This window comes from Scyliorhinus canicula, chromosome 3 (genome assembly GCF_902713615.1).
Source record: "Scyliorhinus canicula chromosome 3, sScyCan1.1, whole genome shotgun sequence".
NCBI lineage: Eukaryota > Metazoa > Chordata > Chondrichthyes > Carcharhiniformes > Scyliorhinidae > Scyliorhinus > Scyliorhinus canicula.
In genome coordinates, this window is record NC_052148.1 from 230,040,000 (window position 1) to 230,063,374 (window position 23,375).

Below are 23,375 nucleotides of genomic sequence, written 5' to 3' on the forward strand. Positions count from 1 at the left end.
CACTAGAACTTGGTGCAGGAGCCAAGGCTTGATGGGTTGCAGCCGTGCTCGCTTTCTCAGTCGGGGGGGCGTGGAAGATGCTGACTGGGCTTATGAAGGAGATGGGCGAGGTGGACCCGTGGAGGTTCCTGCCCCCAGGGGAGCGAGAGTATTCATTTTTCTCTTCGGTTCACTACGTTTATTCGAGGATAGACTTTTTTTATAGTCGGGAAGGCGCTGTTAGCTGGGGTTAGAGGATCAGAGTATTCGGCAATAGCAATTTCAGATCACGTGCGGCATTGGGGGGACATGGTCTTCGAGAAAGGGACAGTGTAGAGACCGGGATGGAGAATGGACGTGGGGCTGCTGGGGGACCGAAGGTTTTGTGAGAAGATCGGGAGAGTGATTGAGGAGTAAGTGGGTTTTAACTGCATGGAGGAAATATCACAGGCGGTGGTATGGGAGGCCCTGAAAGCAGTGGTGACGGAGGAGGTGATATCGTTTAAGGCCAAGGTGGATAAAGAGGACAGGGAAGAGCATTAAAGGCTGATAGATGAGATATTGGAGGTGGACAGGAGGTGCGCTGGGGATGCAGACCAAGCAGCTACAGGCTAGTTTTGATCGGTTATCCACGGGGAAAGTGGTGTGCCAACTGAGGCGGGCAATTTATGAGTATGGTAAGACGGCGGGGTGCATGTTGGTAGGCCAACTTCAAAATGAGAAGTGAGGCAGCAGCGAGGGAAATTGTCCAGATGCAGGATAGGACGGGGAAATTGGTGGCCCCGGACTAGATTATTAAGATGTTTGAGGAGTTCTTTGGTAATTTGTATAGGCCAGAGCCACTGTGGGAGGATCAGAAGATGCAGGAGTTCCTGGACAGTTTGGAGTACTCGAGATTGGAGGAGGAGGATAGGACCACACTGGAGAGGCCGTTAGAGGAACAAAAGATAAAGGAGAAAATTGGGAGGATATAATCGAGGAAGGTGGCAGGACCAGATGGGTTCCCAGTGGAGTATTACAAGAAAATCAAAGAAAAATTGGCGCTGCTGCTGGTTGGAATGTTTGAGGAGGTAATAGGAAAGCGGGTGCTACCACAAACACTGGGGCAGGCTTCAATCTCCTTGTTGTTAAAGAAAGATAAGGACCCGACAGAGTGTAGGTCGTACAGGCCTATCTCGCTACTAAATGTGAATGCGAAGATATTGGCGAAGGGAAGAGCCTGAAGCATTTGAGCCAGCTGGTGAGGACAGAGAGCTGGCCGCCCAACAGGCCGATGAGGATATGGGAAGCAGGCACCACATCAGGCCTCGTGTGTACTGGCTGCATTTGTCATTTGAGGACCTGCCGGACCAGGCATGCTGTCGAAGACTCCGGCTGAGCAGGGAGACAGTGGGACATATCTACCATATGTGGAGAGAACATCCTCTCCTCGTGGTCGTCAAGGTGGCGGTCACTCTGAACTACTAAGCAATGGGGTCCTTTCAAGAACCGAGTGGGGACCTGCCCAGGATCTCTCAGAGCTCGGTGCACAGGTGCATCCGCACCATCATGGAGGCCTGATATGTCCAGTTGGCACAATACATCCATTTCAATGAGGGCTGAACCCACCAGGATGCCTGGGCAGCGGGGATCGCCTGGGTTCATGGGATGATCAAGGGGATGCATGTCATTCTACAGATGACAGGCCGATCTTTGCAAATTGAAAGGGGTTCCACTTGATGAATGTGCAGCTGGTGTGAGACCATCAGCTCCGTATCATGCATGTCTGTGCCTGATGCCCGGGCAGTATGCACGATGCCTTCATCCTGACACACTTGACGGGTCCCGGCCTCTTTGAGGCACACTCCCGGCTGGGGGTTTGGCTCCTGGGTGACGGGGGTTATCCGCTGCGAACATGGCTGATGACCCCTACCCAGAGGCCACAGACCAATACGCTGACCTGCTGCAACGACGCCCATGGGCGTGATCAAGCGGTGCTTTGGCATCCGGAAGATGCGTTTCAGGTGCCTGGGCTGCTCTGGAGGGGCCTCCAGTATGGCGCTGGGAGGGTCGCCGATAATCATGGTGGCCTGCTGGGTACTCCACAACATCGAGTAGCAGAAGGGTGACATGCTAGAGGAGGAGGATGAATGTCAGTCCTCATCTGACGAGGAGGACCGGGGGAAACGCAATGATGGGCAGGACATGGGGCCTGCACAGGCACAGGAGGCCGCACAATTTTTGCGTTAGTGCCAACGTGCATGGGATGCTCTAATCACCTCCAGGTTCACCGACAAGGAGGGGACTGGCCAGGAACACGGACACCGCATCCCCCCTCCACACACCCCGCAACTCTCTCCGTGGTACCTACAGTAACAGTGGGTATGGTCCATGGGGATTGAGGATGATGACAACCCCCTCTGCAACAGGTTCTGGTGCTCCACATCGCTTGACTAGGTCTGATTCCTGCCCATGGTAGCACTTTCCAGCATCTGTCATTCGAGGACTTGCCAGACAGGACATGCTGTTGAAGACTCCCGCTGAGCAGAAGATAGTGGGACATATCTGCCAGATGATTACGCACCTGGCACCGCGGAGGTATGGGGGCGGACACCTGCTCTTGGTGGTCGCTCTGAACTTTTACGCCACGGGGTCCTTCCAGGTGTAGTATTATGCCATGGGGTCCTTCCAGATGCCGAGTGGTATCTCGCAGACCTCGGTGCACAGGTGCATCCGCACAGTCATTGAGGCCCTGTATGCCCGGTCGGCACAATACATCAAATTCAATGTACACCGAGCTCACCAGGTTGCCCATGCAGCAGGGTTCGCCTTCATCACCGAGGTGCCCAGTTCCAGGGAGTGAACAACGGTATGCAGGTTGCTTTATGAGCCGGTCTTCAGAAACCAACAATTCGATGAATATGCAGCTATGCAGCTAGTGTATGATCATGAGATGCACATAATGCATGTTTGCGCCTGAAATCCGGTCAGTGTGCACACCTTCACCCTGACACACTCGACGGTTCCTGACATCTTTGAGATGCACCCCCAGTTAAGGGTTTGATTCCTGGGCTGTGGTGGTTATCCACTTCGGTTGTGGCTGATGATGCCTATCCGGAGGCCACCGACCAACGTGGAGACCCACTACAACGATGTCCATGCCGCCACCAGGGACAAGATCGAGGGGTACTTTGGCAACCTGAAGATTGGATTCTGGATCGCTCTGCAGGGGCCTCCATTGTAGCGCTAGGAGGTTCTCCCACATCGTGGTGGCCTGCTGCGTCCTCCACAACATCACGCCACCTCCATGCGTAAATGACATGACCCTGTCTGTCCCTCATCCGATTGAGGGTGATGCGGGGAACGGCAAGGATGGGCAGGACATGGGGCCCGGGCAGGCACAGGGGGGGCCGTATAACGCGTGCGCCTGGGCCAGCGTGCATGGAACGCTGTTAATGCCTCCAGGTTCACCGACTAAGGGGCCTGGCCAGCAGCACAGACACCCCATCCCACCTGCACAAACCACCCCCCGCCCCCTTCCGTGATTCCTACCTGCCTCATTAATGGGTACGGGCCCACGGACGGTTGGGAGTAACACCGGGTCTAGTCCATGGAATGGAGGAGCCCGCTCTGCAATGAGCTCTGGTGGTCCGCATCGTTTGACAACCTCTGACTCCTGCCCATGAAAGCACTGTCCACTGTCGCTGGAGAGAGATGGGCTTAGGGCACCAGACTGCTGAGCGCTGGAAGAACTGGGGTCCCTGTCCCTCAATGTCCGCTCAGCTCTTTTCCCCCCTCCCTGCAGCCAGCCCATCTCCGACAGAGCACCGAGGCCAGTATGAACATTGTGAACAGATGTTTATTGTGAAACAGTAAACATATGTATAGGTTTGTGTCCTAGTGCCTAATGCTATACTGTGTGCGGCACTCATGCCAACTTAGCTTGTGCTTTAAGGGCCCTAATGCTACGTCTAGGTGAATCTGCAGGTGGTACATCAGGAGAGGAGGCGGCCTACTGTGGTTCCTGCCCTGTGACCTGGGGCCCTATTGGTGGCCTTCTGGGACGACCAGGGCTGGATGGGCTCGTCTGCTGCTCTGGTGTCCCAGCTGGTGGAGGGGGCGAGTCTGAGGCACTGTGGTGTTACGGCACTACCCCTGCGGGAGTCACCGACACAGGACCCATCACTTCTTCCTCCCTCGAGGTGCCTAATGGGCCCCGGGCTACTCCTTGAGGAGGGGTGCAAGTGAAGCTAACCCCTGAGGCTCCCTGGTGGGTGGGGGTGGTGACACACATGCCATGAGGAATTTTTTTTTGACTATCTGTTGGTAAACTCTGTTCCTTGCTGTCCCACTCCGCTTGTCTTTATCCAAATTGCTGCATGGCTCCGTTGTCTGAATCTTTGTCTTTAGATTTCTAAATCTCCTTTCATCTGACCTCCCCGCAACCCAACTCCAACCCCGACTTGAAGGCCTAACCTCAACCCTTGCATGATTTGCCAGAATGAAGATCCCAGCCCAGTTTAAATGGAGCCCGTCCCACAAGAACAGTTCTCTTTGCAGTATTCGTTCTATAATGCCTTGTCTATTGGAGCCTCCCTCCTTCTATGAGCCGCATGTTAATTTTCCTCCCTTTTTGAACCACATGTTAATTTCCCTTCCTCTTTGAGCCACATGTTAGTTTCCCACCCTCTTTGAGCCACATGTTTATATTTAACCAATTTGACCCAATACCAGGTAGCACCTGACTTGGGTAATAATCCAGAGATGATACCTTTGGGAGTCTGCATTCTAATTTAGACCCGAATGCCTCAAACTCCCTCCGCAGGGCAGAACACCAATTCTAGTTTTACCTGAGTTTTTGGTTCCGATTTAAAACAATAATAACTGGGCCCTCCCACTGCCAAGTCCATCTCCAGCTGCAAAGCTGTGTTTTTATGTTGGCACTAGACAGGAAAAACACCCATCATAACACCCACATGTGACTGCAGGGAACAATATCTATCTCGTGACTATTCTGTTGTCTATTACTTCCACCTTCCTTTTCACTTCCACCCCACTTGAATGGTTTCCTGAAATATGGGGCAGTGGACAGCTGCAGCCCTTGTTCTCATCCACATAGGGTGGCAAGTGCTTCACACCTTTTGATCAAAGTCAAGGATCAAGCGAAATGGGAGGAAGAGCTAGGGGAAGAGATTGAGGATGGGACGTGGTCGGACGCCCTGGAGAGGGTGAATTCTTCCTCCTCTTGTGCACGGCTCAGCCTAATTCAGCTGAAGGTGCTGCACAGGGCTCACATGACGGGGGCAAGGATGAGCCGGTTTTTCGGAGGGGAAGACAGGTGTGGGAGGTGTTCGGGTGGCCCGGCAAACCACACCCATATGTTTTGGGCATGTCCGGCTTTGGAGGGGTTTTGGAAGGGGGTGGCGGGGATTTTGTCGGAAGCGGTTTGGTCTAGGGTCAGGCCGGGCTGGGGGCTCGCGATCTTTGGGGTAGCTTCGGAGCCGGGAGTGCAGGAGGCGAGAGAGGCCGGCATTCTGGCCTTTGTGTCTCTAGTAGCCCGGCGCAGGATTCTGTTACAGTGGAGGGATACGCGGCCCCCAAGTTCGGAGACCTGGGTCAACGACATAGCTGGGTTCATCAAGTTGGAGAGGATGAAATTTGCCCTAAGGAGGGTCGGTACAGGGGTTCTTTCGGTGGTGACAGCCCTTTTTCGATTTCCTGGCGAAGGGGTAGAGAGTGGTCGGTCTCGGCAGCAGCAGGGGGGGGGGTGGGTTGGGGGGTTTGTGTTTGCGGCGGTGGGTTTGTTATGTTATTTTCTTATTTCTTGTATTGCTATTTGTTATTATTTATTTTGGGGAGGAGAGTTCTTTTCTTGTTTTGGTGTGGAAACGCCTTTTGTTTGTTTTAAATTGCGGGGAGAAAATTTGTTATTATTAAAAAACTTGAATAAAAATTCTTTTTTTTAAAAAAAGAAAGCTTTAGGAATAAAAATCGGGATAGGTTTTGAAACACAAACAAGAAACTTGGGGGAATCGACATTTTCACCGATTGCAGCTGTCTTGCCAGCAACAGCAGGAGTACATTCCACCTCCTAAAATCCCCCCTTCATCTGTTCCACCAACAAAGCCAATATCAGCTTGTGCAGCTGCTCCCACCCCTGCACCACCTGAGTACCCAGATTCCAAAAGTTCCCCCTTGCCAACCTAAACGGCAACTCCCCCAGCCTCTTCTCCTGCCCCCCCCCCCCCCCCCCCCCCCCGGCACTTTGAGCGGAAACATCATGTCCCATATTCAATTTGTACCCAGAGATCCAGCCGAATTCCTCCAAAATACTCATAACTGCCCCAAAACCTTCCAACATATCCGAAATGAAAAGCAGCAAGTCATCCACGTACAGCAAAACCTTGTGCTCCCCCCACCCCCGTACTATCCCTGGACACTCGGCGCCGGTGCCAATGGCTCTTTAGTCAAGGCAAAGAGCAACGGTGAGAGTGGACATTCCTGCCTCGTCCCCCGGTGCAGCCTGAAATACTCCGAGCTCACCCGGTTTGTCCGCAAACTTGCTACCAGTGCCCGATCCAGTTTATGGACCCAGTCCATAAACCCCTGTCCAAACCGCCCCAGCTTCTCCCACAAATAGTTCCACTCCACCCGATCGAAGGCCTTCTCCAAATCCTTGGCAATCACCATCTCCACACTTCCTCCCTCTAGGAGCATCATTATAACATTCAGTAGCCTCCTAATATTGGCCGACAGTTGCCTCCCCTTAACAAACCCCATCTGGTCCTCCCCTATCACTCCCGGCACTTGGGACCCAAGTCCCCCAAGAACTTTTTGAAAAATTCCACTGGAAACCCGTCTGGGCCTCGGTGTGAGCCTCTTCATTGAAGTTGTTTGCATTCAAGAAATCGCTGGATTTATGCTGTAAATGCAAATTAATCTGAATACTGCCATTTCAGGTCAGTAGTAGTAGTTTCATCGTCCGGTTATGAAATCCCTCTTTTTAAGCCAGAAAGGGAACAAGTTAAGCTATGGAGTCTCACTCCAGTAGATAGTGAATTTTATTTTTAGGCCAATCTTACAATTTATATTCCCGTTAATGTCAGAAAGTAATAATTCACATACACCCTCTCTGCAATTGACTTTTCAAAGGCCAATTCAAAAAGTCTGGGTTACAATGTTATCGTCTTCTATTTGTTCTTTAAAAAATGTTCTTATTTTTCCTTCACTCATTTCCTCTATTTCTCTTTCTGCCTTCAGTTTGACTAATTTACCTTATTTTCCTCATGGGGTAATTAGTTAAGGAAATAGACCATTGGGCACAATGTTTAGGAGATTACAGATCCACTACCATAATTTTGAGCTATTTGCAATGCATTCTGAGGAATGAAGTTTGAAAATCCAGTTCAGCCGTCTCTCCATTATATGTGCCATTTCAGTGGTTTGGGTCAAAATATGAAGATTTCCACTAAGATGAATACGATTAACTCCATTTTATGTAGTCATACAAACCAATTTTGAACGTTATACATAGAAGTACGTGTTTATTAGCACATTTTGCTATTTTATTGTCTTTTTTAAAAAAAAAGTGTTATTTGTTGTGTGTTTAAGCTCACCATTTAAAAGTGGTACCTCCATGACCAGTCGCTTATGCAAAGCTGCCATGCTAAGTCGTTTCTATCTTGTTGCAAAAGAAGCAAATAGAGAAGATTTGTCTCCAGTTCCAACATACCATGCAGCAAAGGTAAAATTGCTTTCTGGATATGGAAATATCTCTGTCAAATTTACACACGCTTTTTCAGAAAAATGTAATTCTATTAGATTGTTTTAGGTTGCTGTTGCTCGTTCTGGTGAGTGTGCTTTACACTCAATTGGCTCTGTTATATTCCTTCGCTCTAGAGTCGCCAGGTATCCTTATGATACCGCCACGAAGTTCAAGTTCAGATCAATGACTCAATACACCAGTTAGTAAGGTTCAATCAAACACGTTTATTATTTACACAGTAAATCGATACTCATGCAACTAATACTAGCGGACTAAATTATTCCTACCACTATAAGCCAATACTTATCTTCGATAAGGGAACCCACTGGATCAGGGAACAATGGCCTCTTGTTCTGTCCTGAGACTGCAGTCTTCCCAGTTGGTACGGACTAAGGGGTTAGGAGTGTCTATTCTCGTAGTGAGCGTTGGTTGGACACTTACTTGTCGGTGTAACTGTTGGCCAGGCCTCTCCTCCTTACGGTCAAGTTCTTAGAGAGCTGCTGCAAAGGTGTTCTGCTGGGAGGGCCGGCTAAGAGAGCGAACTATACTTGGGACCTGACTTTTATAGGTCACAGGGGCTTCGCGCCCATCTGGGCGGTCCCTATACCTGCTTGCAATCGATTGGACCTCCTACCAATCGATTGGTTTGAATTCCCCAATACTGGGGCTGTTTCCCGATCGCTGGGCGGTTCTTGGGGCTGTTTGTAACTTATTGTTTCAGACTCCCGTTGGTGCCGGGAAGTCTGACCTGCCATAGAATGTCCCAATTGTAGCTAATCGTTGTATCCATTGTTCCCGGGGGTCGCTTCATTAATATGCAAACTGCTGGTTTCGGTGCTGTCTGCTTTCTTTGCAGCCAGAATATACATGAACTTCTGCAAACTGCTTGTCTCTTTATAATTGTCCAGTTTTCCCTGCAACCTTTGTAAATCGCCATTTTGGGTCGGGAAGTGGCCAACTTCGGTGGCTACAGTTGCCACTCTGGACTCCATCCCTCTCCCTGTAACAGCCTGTTTGCAACCTTGGTGTGATATTTGATCTCAAGATGAGCTACCGACCTCATATTTGTGCCATGACGAAGACCACTTACTTTTGTCTTACACCGCCTTCATGCAATTTCAATGCCGGTGACCATCAATTCCCAGCTATTGTGGGTTCAGTTTCCAATTTTCTGCTGCAATTCAAATTGGCTAACGTGATCTCCATTGCATTAAAATTATTCTTTCACCCGCTACCATTTCAAACTTAATGGTATTCTTGGTGCATCAAAGGTTGTCCATCACTTGCAATTGCTTGGTTACATTGGGCAGAATTTGCCAAGCCACCGGTCACGTGTTTTTAGTTGGCGGACGCAACCCACCAGCAGAGTTTTCTGGTCCCACCGTTGTCAATGGGATTTCCTGTTGACTGCACCACTTGTCGCCAAGAGTCCCATGCGGCATCAGTGGGACCAGAATATCCTGCCGGCATGAACAGACGGTAAATTCTGCCCCATGCCTCTAGTTTCAAAGTGCAGTTTGTACTTGTTGCAATTTAAGTTATTTGGGAGTGTATGTTTGTATGGATTTCCTTCTAGATTGGTTTGCTGTGCATTGTGTTGGACATTCAACAAGGTCTTTTTGCTGATTCTTTAAAGTAAACGATTAAAATCTCTAGTCTGTTAAAGAAATTGTTTTTAGCTTTTTACTTTAGATTGACAGTATTCATATTTATTTAACTCCTTCAATTTTCCGTTCCTTTCAGGTGATGGCAAAATCATACCAGGAAGCAAAAGCTTTGCTGAAATCATCTTTGGTGCATCATGGTTTTGGTACCTGGCTGGTGAAGAATCCAAATGCAGAAGTGTTCCACATGCAATGAGGAGAAACACTTGATGAAAATCTTAATTGTAAACGTATGAATGCACTGTTCCTCTATTCCCATCAGAAGGCTGCTGTATACTGTTGCATATTTTTTGTTGGAATATTGGACAAAGAGCAATTAAAGTTTAGATTTTCGCTTTTGTTTCACTTCACTCTAGAGTACGTGTTCCATCATAGAAATATTTGTACCTCAAGTAATCTCTTTAGATTCAAATGCATTCTTAAGACCCATCTTAGGAGTTATTGCCCACTCGCTAGCTCTGCATAAGCAGTGTAAGGATGAATGGCACATGTATTAATGCTGTAAAGGTATTAAGGCAGAAAAATAAGCGTGCAAGATAATATTGGCCAAAAACTATTATTGAGAAATAGACTACTCTATGGAAAATCATATTTAATTCATTGGTGCAGTATTAGAGTAGTTATTGGAGTACTATATAGTATACTTGCATTAACTGACGACTGAAACTTTTGAATTTTTGCTGGTCCTGCCTATATTACAACAATCGTACTGTTTGCACCAAAGACGCAATTCTGCACTTGGAAATGAGTGTGGCTGAAAATTTATATTTGGTTTAAAATAGGAGATTTGATTCTTATGTTGAAGAGTTTGACATGAAACTCATGTTTCCATGATGTAGAAGTAGTGAACAACTATTTTGACCTCAGATGCACAAATGTAATATCCTTCAAAGGTGAGCACATGATTATATTTATTCAACTGGTGATGAGTACAACAGAAACTGAATGACCAATTGGCCATGCTTCTCCTGTGCCTAGCTTCCACCACGTTACCAAGCTGGCATACTCATTGTAGAGAATAGCAAGTGCTAATGCAACTCCTGCTGATGTATTCAACACTTACATTTTATTTCTTCCTTTTGCCAATGTATCTTATCGGTATCGCCAGCCCTTATCGGGAGATAATGGTTCTAGAAATGATTATATGAGAGTGCGAATTCATGATTTATAAGGGTGTTGAAACTGCTGTAACCTACACAGGTTACTGAGATATCTTCAGGAATAAAGAAGGACAATCAAACTGTTTGATGTGGACTTTCTTGCAACAATCTGATGGGTCAAATTTGATCCACGACCATATGTTGTTCACAACTAAAGCATGATGTTCAGAATATAGTGAGATATAGCCATAGACCTTGTTTTGGTTAGTTTCCATGTTTAGTAATGATGTACTGAAAGCAAGGCTGACAGAAATAATTTCTGTGACCTTAAAATCCTAATAGTACGTACTTATGTTATAGGTGAGCTGGAAAATTGAGGTTTTGTTCGCTAGACTTGAGCACTGTCATTTTTATCCATCATTGATTCCCTTGAAAATCCTTCCACAAGCCACATTTCTCTATATTTGAGAGGTCAGGCAGCTTTGTATGTAAGCCATTGCCATTATTGAACTTGGGTGTCAGAAAGTACAAGTCAGCCTTGTAATAATGCTCCTGATGTTCTCCTAAAAAAGAAACGCCCACAAGTTGAGTATTATTAAAATGCTTCTGATACAAAATCTAGCTACATAAACCTGAATTCTCCATTCTTAGTTGTTGTCTATGCTGGGGCAAAGTATGAAAACTGGGAATGATGATAGCGCAGTGGCAACTTTGTTAGATCTGGAGAATGGGAAATCAGCCTGTATCATCACACAGGTCATCAGAACACCAGCAGGAGAGGGAGGGGCAGCAGTTGACAGGCTACTGTGTCAGTTACCTGTTCTCCATGTGATAGAAGTTGATATTTCTTCCCCACACTGTTGTTTCACATCAGTTGAGGATTAGGAAAATCAGAAGGAACTTCAATTCTTGCCATTCTAGAGCAATGTTGGGCATCAATTTTGGATTAAAATATGGATCTTCAAATGTCCACACAAGGATTTATATGGAGGGTGCATTAACAAGAAATGCATGTTTTTGATTGGTGACAAACCGTGTTGTAAGAATAGGAAACAAGCTGTCTGAATTGTGAGGGAGTTACTCAAAGTCCAGCACTTGCACATTATACATTAATACTTTCAAGTATCACAGAACTCTGCAAATAAGTGCAACAGAATTGCAAAAGTGCACAAGAAAAATATTGTATTGTGACCTGGAGTATATTTGTACTTAAATCTTTAATGCACAGTGGCTAAATGGTTTTGCTGCCCAATTTTGATTGTGGTGCTGCTCCAGTGCTAATGCTTTAATGTTTAAAGTTGAAATATCTTGTCAGAGCTTGACCTGATTATGTGTTGACGTGACTGAGTCCATCTTCGTATGTTCCATGATGGCTGGAAGCCAAATTTGCTTTCCTTCATTCAAAATCCCATATCCCAAGAAATCTGACTCTGGACAAATTCCCTCATACACTTTAAAGACAAGACTATAGATAATAAGTGCTCTGTCTTCCTTTATTGCCTTGTTTTATTCCTTATTTTCTCTTTCCCATTATAGCTTTAAAGTTTATTTTAAGTTAAATCTGTTTTAACCTTGCTCTCACCCACCCCACTCCCTTCCCTTTCTTTGGGTGTTTTCTCCTTCCAAGGAATCAGTCCAGTTCCTAAGTGGGAGAATGCCCCAAAACATGGTATAATTGAGTGAAGACTGACCATCAAGGTTTTTTTTAAGCCAATTGAAAATTGAATGTATAACAAATGTGATTGCACCTATTACACAATCAGATCGATTCTTGACATTTAATAAAGCAGCGTTGCCTCTGGGTCACAAAGCAGCAGTGACTTGCAGCATCCTGTCGTGTTTAGATGAATAAATGGTCACACCAAGTTAAATATAAAGAGAAATAGAATGAAGAAGCAACATTAGGATGAGGAGATGTTGTGAACAGGAATCAAAAATGTAAATCTTTAAATTTTTTTGTTATGTAGAATTTCTGTTGAGCAAATATATTTCTGAAATTTGAACAGCTTCACTACTGTAAGACTATCTGTTTTAGTGAGTCACAGTGAATTTGCTTAAGGTTCTTGATGTTTAACATGAGCAATTTGCAGTACGTGAAAGTTTGATTCAAAAATACAATTTTTGTGAGCCTTTTAGGTGTGCAAACAATGCTTGTTTAAGTTTATCAGATTTGCATATGACTGTCCAAAATAATTATGCCCTCTTATTGTCCTACCTCAGAGGGAGGGGGGATGGTATAGTAATTGGAGGAGTTTATTTCTTCTGGTAATTTGTTAATGTTTGCTTTGTTATGACTATAAAGTCGCTCCAAAAATAAACAGTTGGCAACATTTCATTCTGTGAGCTTTATGTCTTGATTTTTTTTTCTTGCATTTAAGAATTAATCCATATTGTAAATCAACCCATGCAACTCTGTTGCTGTTGGTGTTAAGCTGATACAAGATATTCTTAAAACTGACCACCAAGCGATTCACAAGAAAAGATAGCCTTCCAATAAACCTGTGAATAAATTATATTCCCTGCAAGGTGTACCGTGATTGTGAAGATTGAGTGTATATAAAGCATATTCAGAAGTGTTGAAAAATGGTTAACTGTACAAGGGAGACATCAGGCTGACAGATCTCTAGATTCTGATAAGCCTTCCGTTATGAGAGAAGTAGAACTTCTGATTACCTGTCCTGCTGCAGCAGTCTATTTACAAAGGCAGGAAATTATAGAATAAGTAAGGTGCAAGTAGGTTGCAGTCAGGCTAGAAGAATAGGACAGTTCTTCTGCCAACTCCCAGAGCCAGTGCCCAGTTGTAGCTCCTCTATTATAAACCCAGAGTTTTCACTTTGGAGAAATAGTTCCCATGATGATTCTTCCAACCGTCATTATTTTGAAAATATGATGCTCCCCAGCGAATGCAACTTATATAAACTCTAGAACAATTCCTAAATATTGGAGGGTAGCTAACACAATGCCACTACTTAAAAAGGGAGGTAGAGAGAAACCAGGGAATTCTAGACCAGTGAGCCTGATGTCAGTAGTGGGGAAAATTCTAGAATCCATTATCAAGGATTTTATAACAGAGCACTTGGAAAACAGTGGCATGGATTAATGAAAGGGAAATCATGCTTGACAAATCTTCCGGAATTTTTAGAGGATATAACTAGTAGAGTTGAAGGGGAGCCAGTGGAAGTGGTTTATTTGGACTTTCAGAAGGCTGTCGACAAAGTCCCACTTAAAAGATTAATGTGTAAAATTAAAGCATAGTGTATTGCAAAACAATGTTTAGCGTGTTCTACCATGGACCATGCACAAGTGGTGCACGCAGTTGAGATAAATACTGAAGAACAGTTTTTCATCGATCTCATTGTGGCAAGGAACCAGGATAGTACGAAAAACAAAGATAAAAACAAAAGCTTAAGAAAGAATGGACATAATAAGAATGCTCCGAAATACGTTCGTATTAAATTCGATGGTAATGTTGAATGATGCTTTGATATGTTGGACTTTGACCCTAAAGCGACAGCCAACCTCGTGAGTCGATCTGCTTTGTAAAAGCTAAACGTGCAGGGGGACTTTGCTGATTGGCCAGGGCTGATGATAGACTTAAGAACAAGAACAATGGAGACCTTCGATGTTTGCGAACTAGTGCTCTCTGTGGCAGACATGAAGCACACAATACCCCTTTTCACATTGTAGTCATGGATGTTGACTCAGTACTTGGAATAAAATCATGCAAATCCCAAAATCTAGTCGAGCGGCTATGCATCCTAGAAGATGACTGGTTACCTCAGCACAGTGGATCACAGCAAGGCATTACGGTGTATGAGGTTTCAGAAGAAATCCTAGTGGAGGACGACAAATCAGACTAGGGGAAGGAACTTCCGGTGAGCATTCCGCAATTCTGGTTAACAGTCTTGAAGAACGTGCACAGGCTCAATGGCATGATAAGAGATCATGACGAACCCGTATTAAAAGATTCTGCCGAGATGTGAGTGAGAGAGCGTGGAAAGCCATGCAGCTTCACTCGAGGTTACAATTGGGCCTAATGAGTATTTCACAAATGAGGTGAGAGGTGATCATTAAAGTGTATCAGTTGGACCCAGCCGCCTAAATCATTCTTTAAATCATCGACTGCACTGGCTGCACGATCAACAGGAGGGAAGGCAGAAACGTGATGATGGAATATCTGAACAAAACCAAAGCATAAAGGTCAGAGCACTCCAAGAACAGCACCAAATGAATTGTTCTTGAATATCTTCAGTCCCACTGAAGTTCCACAGGGTGGAATTTTAAGCCAAGCTTTGGCAGCCAAACTCGGCAGGCTGATTTTGAACCTGCCGCTCTATTTCATGAACAAATAATTCCATATGCGATGTTATATTTTTCAGGTGAAAAGACTGATGATGATGCTAAATCCGAGGCTGATTACTAATAATATCTGCTCAAAGTTGTTGATGATGATGCAGAAAGTGATGGCATGGAAGGGGAGACAGATGACGAACACTATGAGATACTTGCACATCTCTTCTCCAGCAGCACAGTTGAGGGTCCAGCAAAACGGCTCTGGTGATCTGCAAGCAGTGACAAGATAATCACGGAGGATGCCCAGACCTAGCTGGATTCTGTGGAGAGCAGGAGTTTGGAGATGGCGCATGTGGAAATTGAAGCTGCTGATACAACCAAAGATCAGCCGTTGATTGAGCCAGACACCCAAGAAGTTGTCCCAATATTGGAAAAACTGGCCTCGGAGGTATGTGCTGACTTGTTACAAGTCTTTGAAATGGCTCCAGTAATTTGCTCCCAAGCAGTCGACGATACTGATGATGGATGGGAGGACATAGATGATGATTGACAGTGACGTGGAGATTACATAGTAGGCAACTCTAACACTGAGTCTGAGAACGACTATCTCATTCTGCAGCTCCATAGACCAATCACACGTTTGTGAGTTGATCAAGAAGACCCAGTGCCTGGATCAGCTCAGCCAGAGAGCATTATCATCTCCAGTGATGAAGAGCAAGTCACAGATTCTCCAGCAAGCCAAGAAGGGGTGAAACCACCAACCCAAATTCCAACCTTCACACAGACAGACACCAAAAACTGAGGTAATCCAGCTTGTCGATGAGGTTGCAGAAGTGGGTGTGGTTACACCACCCGGAGATGATGAGATGCATGAAGCTCTGCAAACATTCGACACATGACAACCAGTGCCACGCCAGAGGCTGCTACAAAAAAAAACAAAACTAAGAGACACACAAAAAGCCATCACCGTGTCCTCAAAGTTAAGAGAAAAAAGAGAAGCCTGGAAGAGCTAGCTCATCCCACCAACAAACCAGCAGTGAAAACAGTCGCAAGTAGGAACCAGCAGCATACAGGGAAGCGACAGAGAAAGCGACTGGTAACACAAGTATGGCAGTCATGGACATAGGCCTTTCAAAGGCACAGAGTGAAGAGCAAGAGAAACAAGGCCCCAGCAAGTAAACCAGTCGCGGAAGAGGCCGGCGACAACTCCAAAGATTCCAGAGGTGATCCCATGATATCTGTGCAAAGGAAACTGACACTTGTCGGGCACAGCATGTTTATGGACACCTTAATAAAACTTGTTCACTTTACTAGCCATATTTGATGAATGTTTAAAGTTTAATGTATCTTAATGTTTTGTGAAGAAGGGGGCTGTGGTGATATGCCTATTGGGTATATCATAGATGGATTGTGTGCGACCGCCAAACTAGCAGGTGGTGGTGCAGACACACCATGCGGTCTCTAGATCAAGGTCATGTGACCAGTGAAGCCCATATAACGGGAGACCCATCCAGCCATCTTCAGAAAAAGATTGAGATGGTAATCAGACGCACAGGTCATTGCTAGATGCAGATTCCAGAGGAGTAATAAGCAGACTCCATGGTAATGTGCTCTGTAACAGATTGCTATCTTACCACATGAGACTCAATAAAAGATTCAGGTTTGGACAAGTTGAAGTGTTTGGCAGATTCCTTTGTAAGGTATAAAGGACCAAACACAACAGCGTTCTCTGACCAGAGTGATCAGATTGTCTCCCTGGAGGTAGGGATGGCATTGTTAGCTGAGGAGCATAGAGAGCTGAAGGCCAAGGTTGACTATCTCAAGAACCAAAGAGCTGGTTTAGCACAGTGGGCTAAACAGCTGGCTTGTAATGCAGTACAAGGCCAGCAGCATGGGTTCAATTCCCGTACCGGCCTCCCCGAACAGGCGCCGGAATGTGGCGACCAGGGGCTTTTCACAGTCTGGGCTTGTTAGGTGTTTTATTCTGGGCAAAGTTAGGCTATTGCACTATTGGAGTTTTTTGGGGGGTAGGGGTGTTAGGTATTGATATTCCTCTATGGTTCTGTATTAAAGTTTGGTATAGCCGGTGGGGCTGAACATTGATATGCTATTTAATTTACATTGATTTCTACCCTGTACGGGGGGTCACCCTGCTAGCAGTATAGCTAGTTAACAGGAGTGGAGAAGGGAAGATGTTTTCCGCTTGTTACCATTTGGGTGGGGATTTTTTTAACATAATAGAATCCCTACAGTGCATAAGGGGGCCATTTGGCCCATCGGGTCTGCACCAACCTTCTAACAGAGCACTCCACCTGAGTGCACTTCCCCACCCTATCCCAATAACCCCTTAACTTTTTTTTTTTTAAATTTAGATTACCCAATTATTTTTTCCAATTAAGGGGCAATTTAGTGTGGCCAATCCACCTACTCTGCACATTTTTGGGTTGTGGGGGAGAAACCCACGCAGACACGGGGAGAATGTGCAAACTCCACACAGACAGTGACCCAGAGCCGGGATCGAACCTGGGACCTCAGCGCCGTGAGGCGGTTGTGCTAACCACTAGGCCACCGTGCTGCCCTAATAACCCCTTAACTAACCTGCACATCCCTGGACACTCGGGGCAATTTAACATGGCCAATGCTAGAGCCACTCGGGAGGATTTAAACTAGTATGGCAGGGGGGTGGGAACCAGAGCGTTAGCTTAGAAGGTTTAATAACTGAATGGGAAATAGAGAACAAAAATAAGAGAACAACATCGCCCTCAGGCAGAGCAAGAAAGGTGACAAGTGTGAGAAGGGAGATGGTCAATGCAGGACTGGGTATTGTACCTAAATGTAGGCACTACACGGAACAAGGTAAATGAGCTTGTTCTGAAATTGGCCGGTACGATGTTGTGGGCATCACAGAGATGTGGCTGCAAAGAGATCAGGGCTGGGATCTAACTGCACAAGGATATGTGTCCTATCGAAAGGACAGGCAGATGGGCAAAGGGACGGGGTTGCATTGTTAGTAAAGAATGAAGTTAAATTGATAGCAAGGAGCGATATAGGATCAGAAGGCATAGAATCTCTGTGGGTAGAGTTGAGGAATCGTAAAGGTAAAATGACCCTGATGGGAGTTATATACAGGCCCCCTAGCAGTAGTCAGGATGTGGGGCAGAACATAAATCAGGAGATAGAAAAGGCATGTAAAAAAAGGCAATATTACAATAATGGCAGAGTTCAATATGCAGGTGGACTGGGAAAACCAGGTTGGTAGTGGATCCCAAGAAAGGGAATTTGTGGAATGTCTAAGAGATGGTTTTTTGTGACTGACCCTACTAGGGAACCGGCAATTCTTGATTTGGCGATGTGTAATGAGGCAAACTTGATTACGGAATTTAAGGTGAAGAAACCCTTTGAAGCAGTGACCACAATATGATAGAATTTACCCAGCAGTTTGAGAGGGAGAAGCTGGAGTCAGATGTAACGGTATTATAATTAAATAAGGGTAACTACAAAGACATGAGGGAGGAGCTGGCAAGAGTTGATCGGAAAAGGAACCTAGCAGGGAAGTCAGTGGAACAGCAATGGCAGGAATTTCAGGGGCTTATTCGGAAGGCACAACAGAAATCCATCCCAAGGAGTGGGAAATGTGCTAAGGGGAGGACAAGGCATCCATGGTTGACGAGAGAAGTCAAGGACAGCATAAAAGAAAAAGCAGACAAAATGGCGAGAATTAGTGGGAAGCCAGAGGATTGGGAAGCCCTTAAAAGCGAGCAGAGGACAACTAAAAACCAATAAGGGGGGAGGGGAGATGAAATATGAGTGCAAACTAGCTAGTAATATAAAAGAAGATGGGAAGAATTTTTTTCAATATAAAGGGTAAGAGAGAGGCAAAAATAGGCATTGGACCACTGGACATTTAGGCTGGAGAAGTAATAATAGGAAACCAAGAAATGGCAGAAGAATTGAATAGTTACTTTGCATCAGTCTTCACGGTGGAAGACACCAGTGGGATGCCAGAGCTCCAGGAGAATCAGGGGGCAGAGGTAAGTGCAGTGGCCATCATTAAGGAGAAGGTTCTGGGGAAATGTCTGAAGGTGCAAAAATCAGATGGTCTACACCCCAGAGTTCTAAAAAAAGATAGCTGAGGAGAATGTGGAGGCATTGGTGGTGATCTTCCAGGAATCACTGGAGGCAGGAAGAGTCCCAGAGGACTGGAGAGTGGCCAATGCAACGCAGCTGTTTAAGAAGGGAGGGAGGCAGTAGACGGGAAATTATAGGCCTGGTAGCCTGACTTCGGTCATTGGTAAGATTTTAGAGTCCATTATTAAAGATGAAATCACGGAGTACTTGGACGAGCATGATAAGATAGGACTTGAGTCAGCACGGCTTCGTCAAGGGGAAGTCACGTCTGACAAATACGTTAGAGTTCTTTGAGGAGGTAACAAGGGAGTTAGGCAAAGAAAAACCAGTGGACATGATTTATTTAGATTTCCAGAAGGCCTTTTGTCATGTGAGAGTACCTTTAAAAAATGGGTGTTTATCGAATAGTGGATGTACCTTTAAGAAATTAGTGTTAATCAGTGATGTCAGAATGTGGGTGGCGTTGAGTTTTTTTGTTTCGCTTTGAGGAAAAGCTTGGGTATGTCTGTTTTTTTGTTTCATTTTAGTGTTGGAGCAGAAACCAGCCAAAGAATGTGTGATTTTGATCTCTCTGCAATCTAAAAAGACTATCTCTAGATCATTTGGTGAATTCAGAGTGATAACGGCTTTCAGTAGAGAATTTAAACCTGATGTGCTTCTGTGAAAAGGTTTTTTTGTCTTATGGATGTTGAGCGGAAAGTTTAAGGATTAATTAGAGTTCTGTATTCTTTGGGGGGTGTATTTGAATTGATGGTTGCTAAGATGTTCACTATGTTTTAAAAGGGTAAACTGAGTTCATAGAATAAACATTGTCTTGCTTTAAAAATTACTTTTAAATTTCTGCTGCACCATACCTGTAGAGTGGGCCGTGTGCTCCCTGTACCACAATCTATTCAAACCTGTGGGTCAGGAGAACTCCATGATACACTTTAGAGTTCTCTAAACCCTGGCTTTGACAAGAGGCTGTGTAGGAGACTGTTACATAAGCTAAGAGCCCATGGTGTTAAGGGTATGATCCTGGCATGGGTAGAGGATTGGCTGACTGGCAGAAGGTAGAGAGTGGGGATAAAGAGGTCTTTTTCCGAATGGCAGTTAATGACTAGTGGTGTGCCTCAGGGGTCTGTGCAATATACATTAATGAACTGGAAGAAGGAACTGAAGGCACTGTTGATGAGTTTGCAGATGATATAAAGATCTGTAGTTTGACAGGTAGTATTGAGGACGCCATGGGGGCTGCAGGAGGATTTTGTCAGGCTAGGAGAGAGGGCAATGAAGTGGCAGATGGAATGCAATGTGGAAAAGTGTGGTTCTACACTTAGAAGGAGGAATGGAGGCATAGTATATTTTCTAAATGGGGATATGCTTAGGGAATCAGAAGTACAAATGGATTTGGGAGTCCTTGTTCACGATTCTCTTAAGGTTAACGTGTAGGTTCAGTCGGCAGTTAGGAAGGCAAATGCAATGTTAGCATTCATGTCGAAAGGGCTATAATACAAGAGTAGGGATATACTCCTGAGGCTATATAAGGCTCTGGTCAGTTCCCATTTGGAGTATTATGAGCAGTTTTGGGCCCCGTATCTAAGGATGGATGTGCTGGCCTTGGAAAGGGTCCGGAGGAGGTTCACAAGAATGATCCCTGGAATGAAGAGCTTGTTGTACGAGGAACGGTTAAAGATTCTGGGTCTGTACTGTCATGTGAGAGTACCTTTAAGAAATGCATGTTTAAGCAATGTACCTTTAAGAAATGAAACAGCTCATATTACTGAAGTGATGTCAGAGTGTGGGTGGAGCTGGGTTTTTAGCTCAGCCATTTTGTGGTGTTTAGGTTTCAGCTTTGAGAGAGAGCAGCTGAAAAGTGCCTGGCTGGTTTGCTGTGCGCTGTTTGATAGGAGAAAGCCAATTTTGAGAAAAAGAGCTTGGCTGTGTCTGTGTTTGCAGTGAGCTGGATCTGCGGTGATCTCTGCCATGAAAGACTATCTCTGAATCATTTGGGTGATTTAAACTCATAATAGTAATGTATTTAACCTGATGTGTTTCTGGTTAAAGGTGTTAAGTCTTTTGGAGGTTTGAAGGAACATTTTGAGGGATTATTTCATGTTGTATTATTTTTGGGGTTATCTTTGAAGTAAGGGGTGTTAAGAGATCTAATGTTTATTTTAAAAGGTTAAGTTGAGTTCATGGAATAAACATTGTTTTGTGTTTAAAAACCCACGTGTCCATAATTGTAATACCACACCTGGAGACCAAGCCATGTGCTTCAAAAGCAACAATACATTAAAGGGAGAGGTTGGTTGAACTCCATGATACATTTTGGGGTTCTGAAAACGCCGCTCCCATAACAATTGGGGGCTCGAGGGGGATAAAAGTCTATATATTGGATTGCCTTTTGTGAACTTAAAGACAGTGAAGGATTGTTGCTTTTCCGGTGTGGTATTTTAGCTTAAGTGGGGAGAATTGTGAACAATGGCTCTTTCGGAGGTTCAGAAGTTTTTGGTGGTGGAGAATGTCACATGCAGTACCTTACAGACAGAGACGAAAAGCAGACTGTTGGATTTGGCAAAAACATTGCAGTTAACATTACCTGACAAAATGCGAAAAGATTAGGTAATTATGGCGGTGGTTAAGCATTTAAAGTTGCCTGAGATAGTGTCTGACTCATTGGAAATGGCAAAATTTCAGTTACAAATTAAACAAATGGAACATGAGAAAGAATTAAAGCAGCTTGAATACGAAAGAGGGAGAGAGGAAAAAGAGAGAGAAAGAGAGAGAGAGGAAAAAGAAAAGGAGAGAGAAGAAAGGAGAAAAGAAAGAATAGCCCTAACAGAACAAAAAGAAAAACAAAGGGAGATACAGCTCAGGGAAAAAGATAAAGAGAGGGAGTTTGAACTTCAGAAAATGGCCATGAAACATGAAAGTCAATTAAAATTGGCAGACGTAAAGGGAAACGTACAGTTGGATGATAGTGATGAGGATAGTGAGAAAGAGCGTCATAGTCGAAGGCTTGGTGGGAATCTATTTAAATATGTCCAAGCATTGCCAAAGATTGATGAGAAGGAAATGGAAGCCTTTTTCATTTCATTTGAGAAGGTAGCTAAACAAATGAAATGGCCACAGGACATGTGGGTGTTACTGATTCAAACAAAGCTGGTAGGTAGAGCTTGTGAAGTGTTTGCATCACTACCGGAGGAGGTATCTGGAACGTATGAGGAGGTGAAGAAATCCATCTTAAGTGCATATGAGCTAGTGCCTGAAGCTTACAGACAAAGGTTTAGAAATTTAAGGAAAGAATTTGGTCAAACATACATGGAGTTTGAAAGGCTCAAACAGATTAATTTTGATAGGTGGATAAGGGCTTTGAAAATAGATCAAACGTATGAAGCTCTCAGAGAAATTATACTTTTGGAGGAGTTTAAAAATTCAATTCCAGATGTAGTGAGAATGCATGTGGAAGAGCAGAGGGTTAAAACTGCGAGATTAGCAGCAGAAATGGCAGATGATTATGAATGAGTTCATAAATCAAAGATTGGTTTCCGACATCAGTTTCAGCCGGTGAGGGATAGAAACTGGGGACATGAGAAATACTCAAGTGGTAAAGGTGATCTGCTGGGAGACAATAAAGAGAGTGTACCTCAGATTAAAAAAGAAATCCAGGAGGGTGGAAAAGAAATAAACTAGGCCATGTAATAAACTAGGCCATGTAAAGTCACAGTGTTGGTGGTTGAAGAAAAGCACTGGGAAGGCTGATGTGGTAAAACAGGATAAGACAGTGGGATTTGTTAGAGTGGTAAACGAAAGCCCAAGGGAAGCGAAGGAGGTGCAAATGATTGTACAGCCTGTTCAACAAGTAATTGTTAAGAAGGTGCCAGATGTCTTTAAAGAATTTGCTTGTGTGGATAAAGTTTACTCGTGTATCAGGAGGAGCAGGTAAAGAAGTCACAATTTTAAGAGTTACAGGGGCTAGTCAATCTTTAATGGTAATAGATGAGGAATTATGTAGTTTGGGAAGAATGTTGCCAGAAAAGGTGGTGATATGTGGAATTCAGGGTGAGGGGAGTAGCGTTCCATTATATAAGGTAAGGTTGGAAATTCCAGTGAAGGAGTGGCGAAGTGGTAGTAGGAGTAATAGAGAAACTATCTTGTCCAGTAATACAGTTTATCTTGGGTAATGATATAGCTGGATCGCAGGGGGGAGTGATGCCTACTGTGGTTGATAAGCCAGTGGAAAATCAGACAACTGAAGTGTTGATGGACGAATATCCTGGGATTTTTACAGATTGTGTAGTAACCCGGTCGCAAAGTCACAGGTTAAGATGAGGAGAAATCAAAGAGTGAAGATGAAGTTGAAGTGCAATTATCAGATATGATTTTTGATCAGATGGCTGAAAAAGAAAAAAGAACAGGTGGAGGATGAGGCGGATATTTTTAGTTCAGGAATATTGGCGGAGTTACAACAGAAAGATGTAGAAA

The 23,375-nt window shown here is 44.7% G+C and overlaps 1 protein-coding gene across 4 annotated transcripts in view; it reads left to right on the top strand.

Annotated features, from left to right (window-relative positions):
* LOC119963358 (adenosine deaminase domain-containing protein 1-like) overlaps positions 1 to 9,737 on the top strand; it is a 141,273-nt gene extending 131,536 nt beyond the window's left edge. For all 4 annotated transcript variants that reach the window (XM_038792384.1, XM_038792383.1, XM_038792386.1 and 1 more), the window contains 2 exons: positions 7,570 to 7,702; positions 9,467 to 9,737. In XM_038792384.1, coding sequence (XP_038648312.1) covers positions 7,570 to 7,702; positions 9,467 to 9,583 — 250 coding nt within the window. In that variant the 3' untranslated portion in view covers positions 9,584 to 9,737. The remainder of the gene's footprint in view (positions 1 to 7,569; positions 7,703 to 9,466) is intronic.
* Positions 9,738 to 23,375: the final 13,638 nt, after the last annotated feature.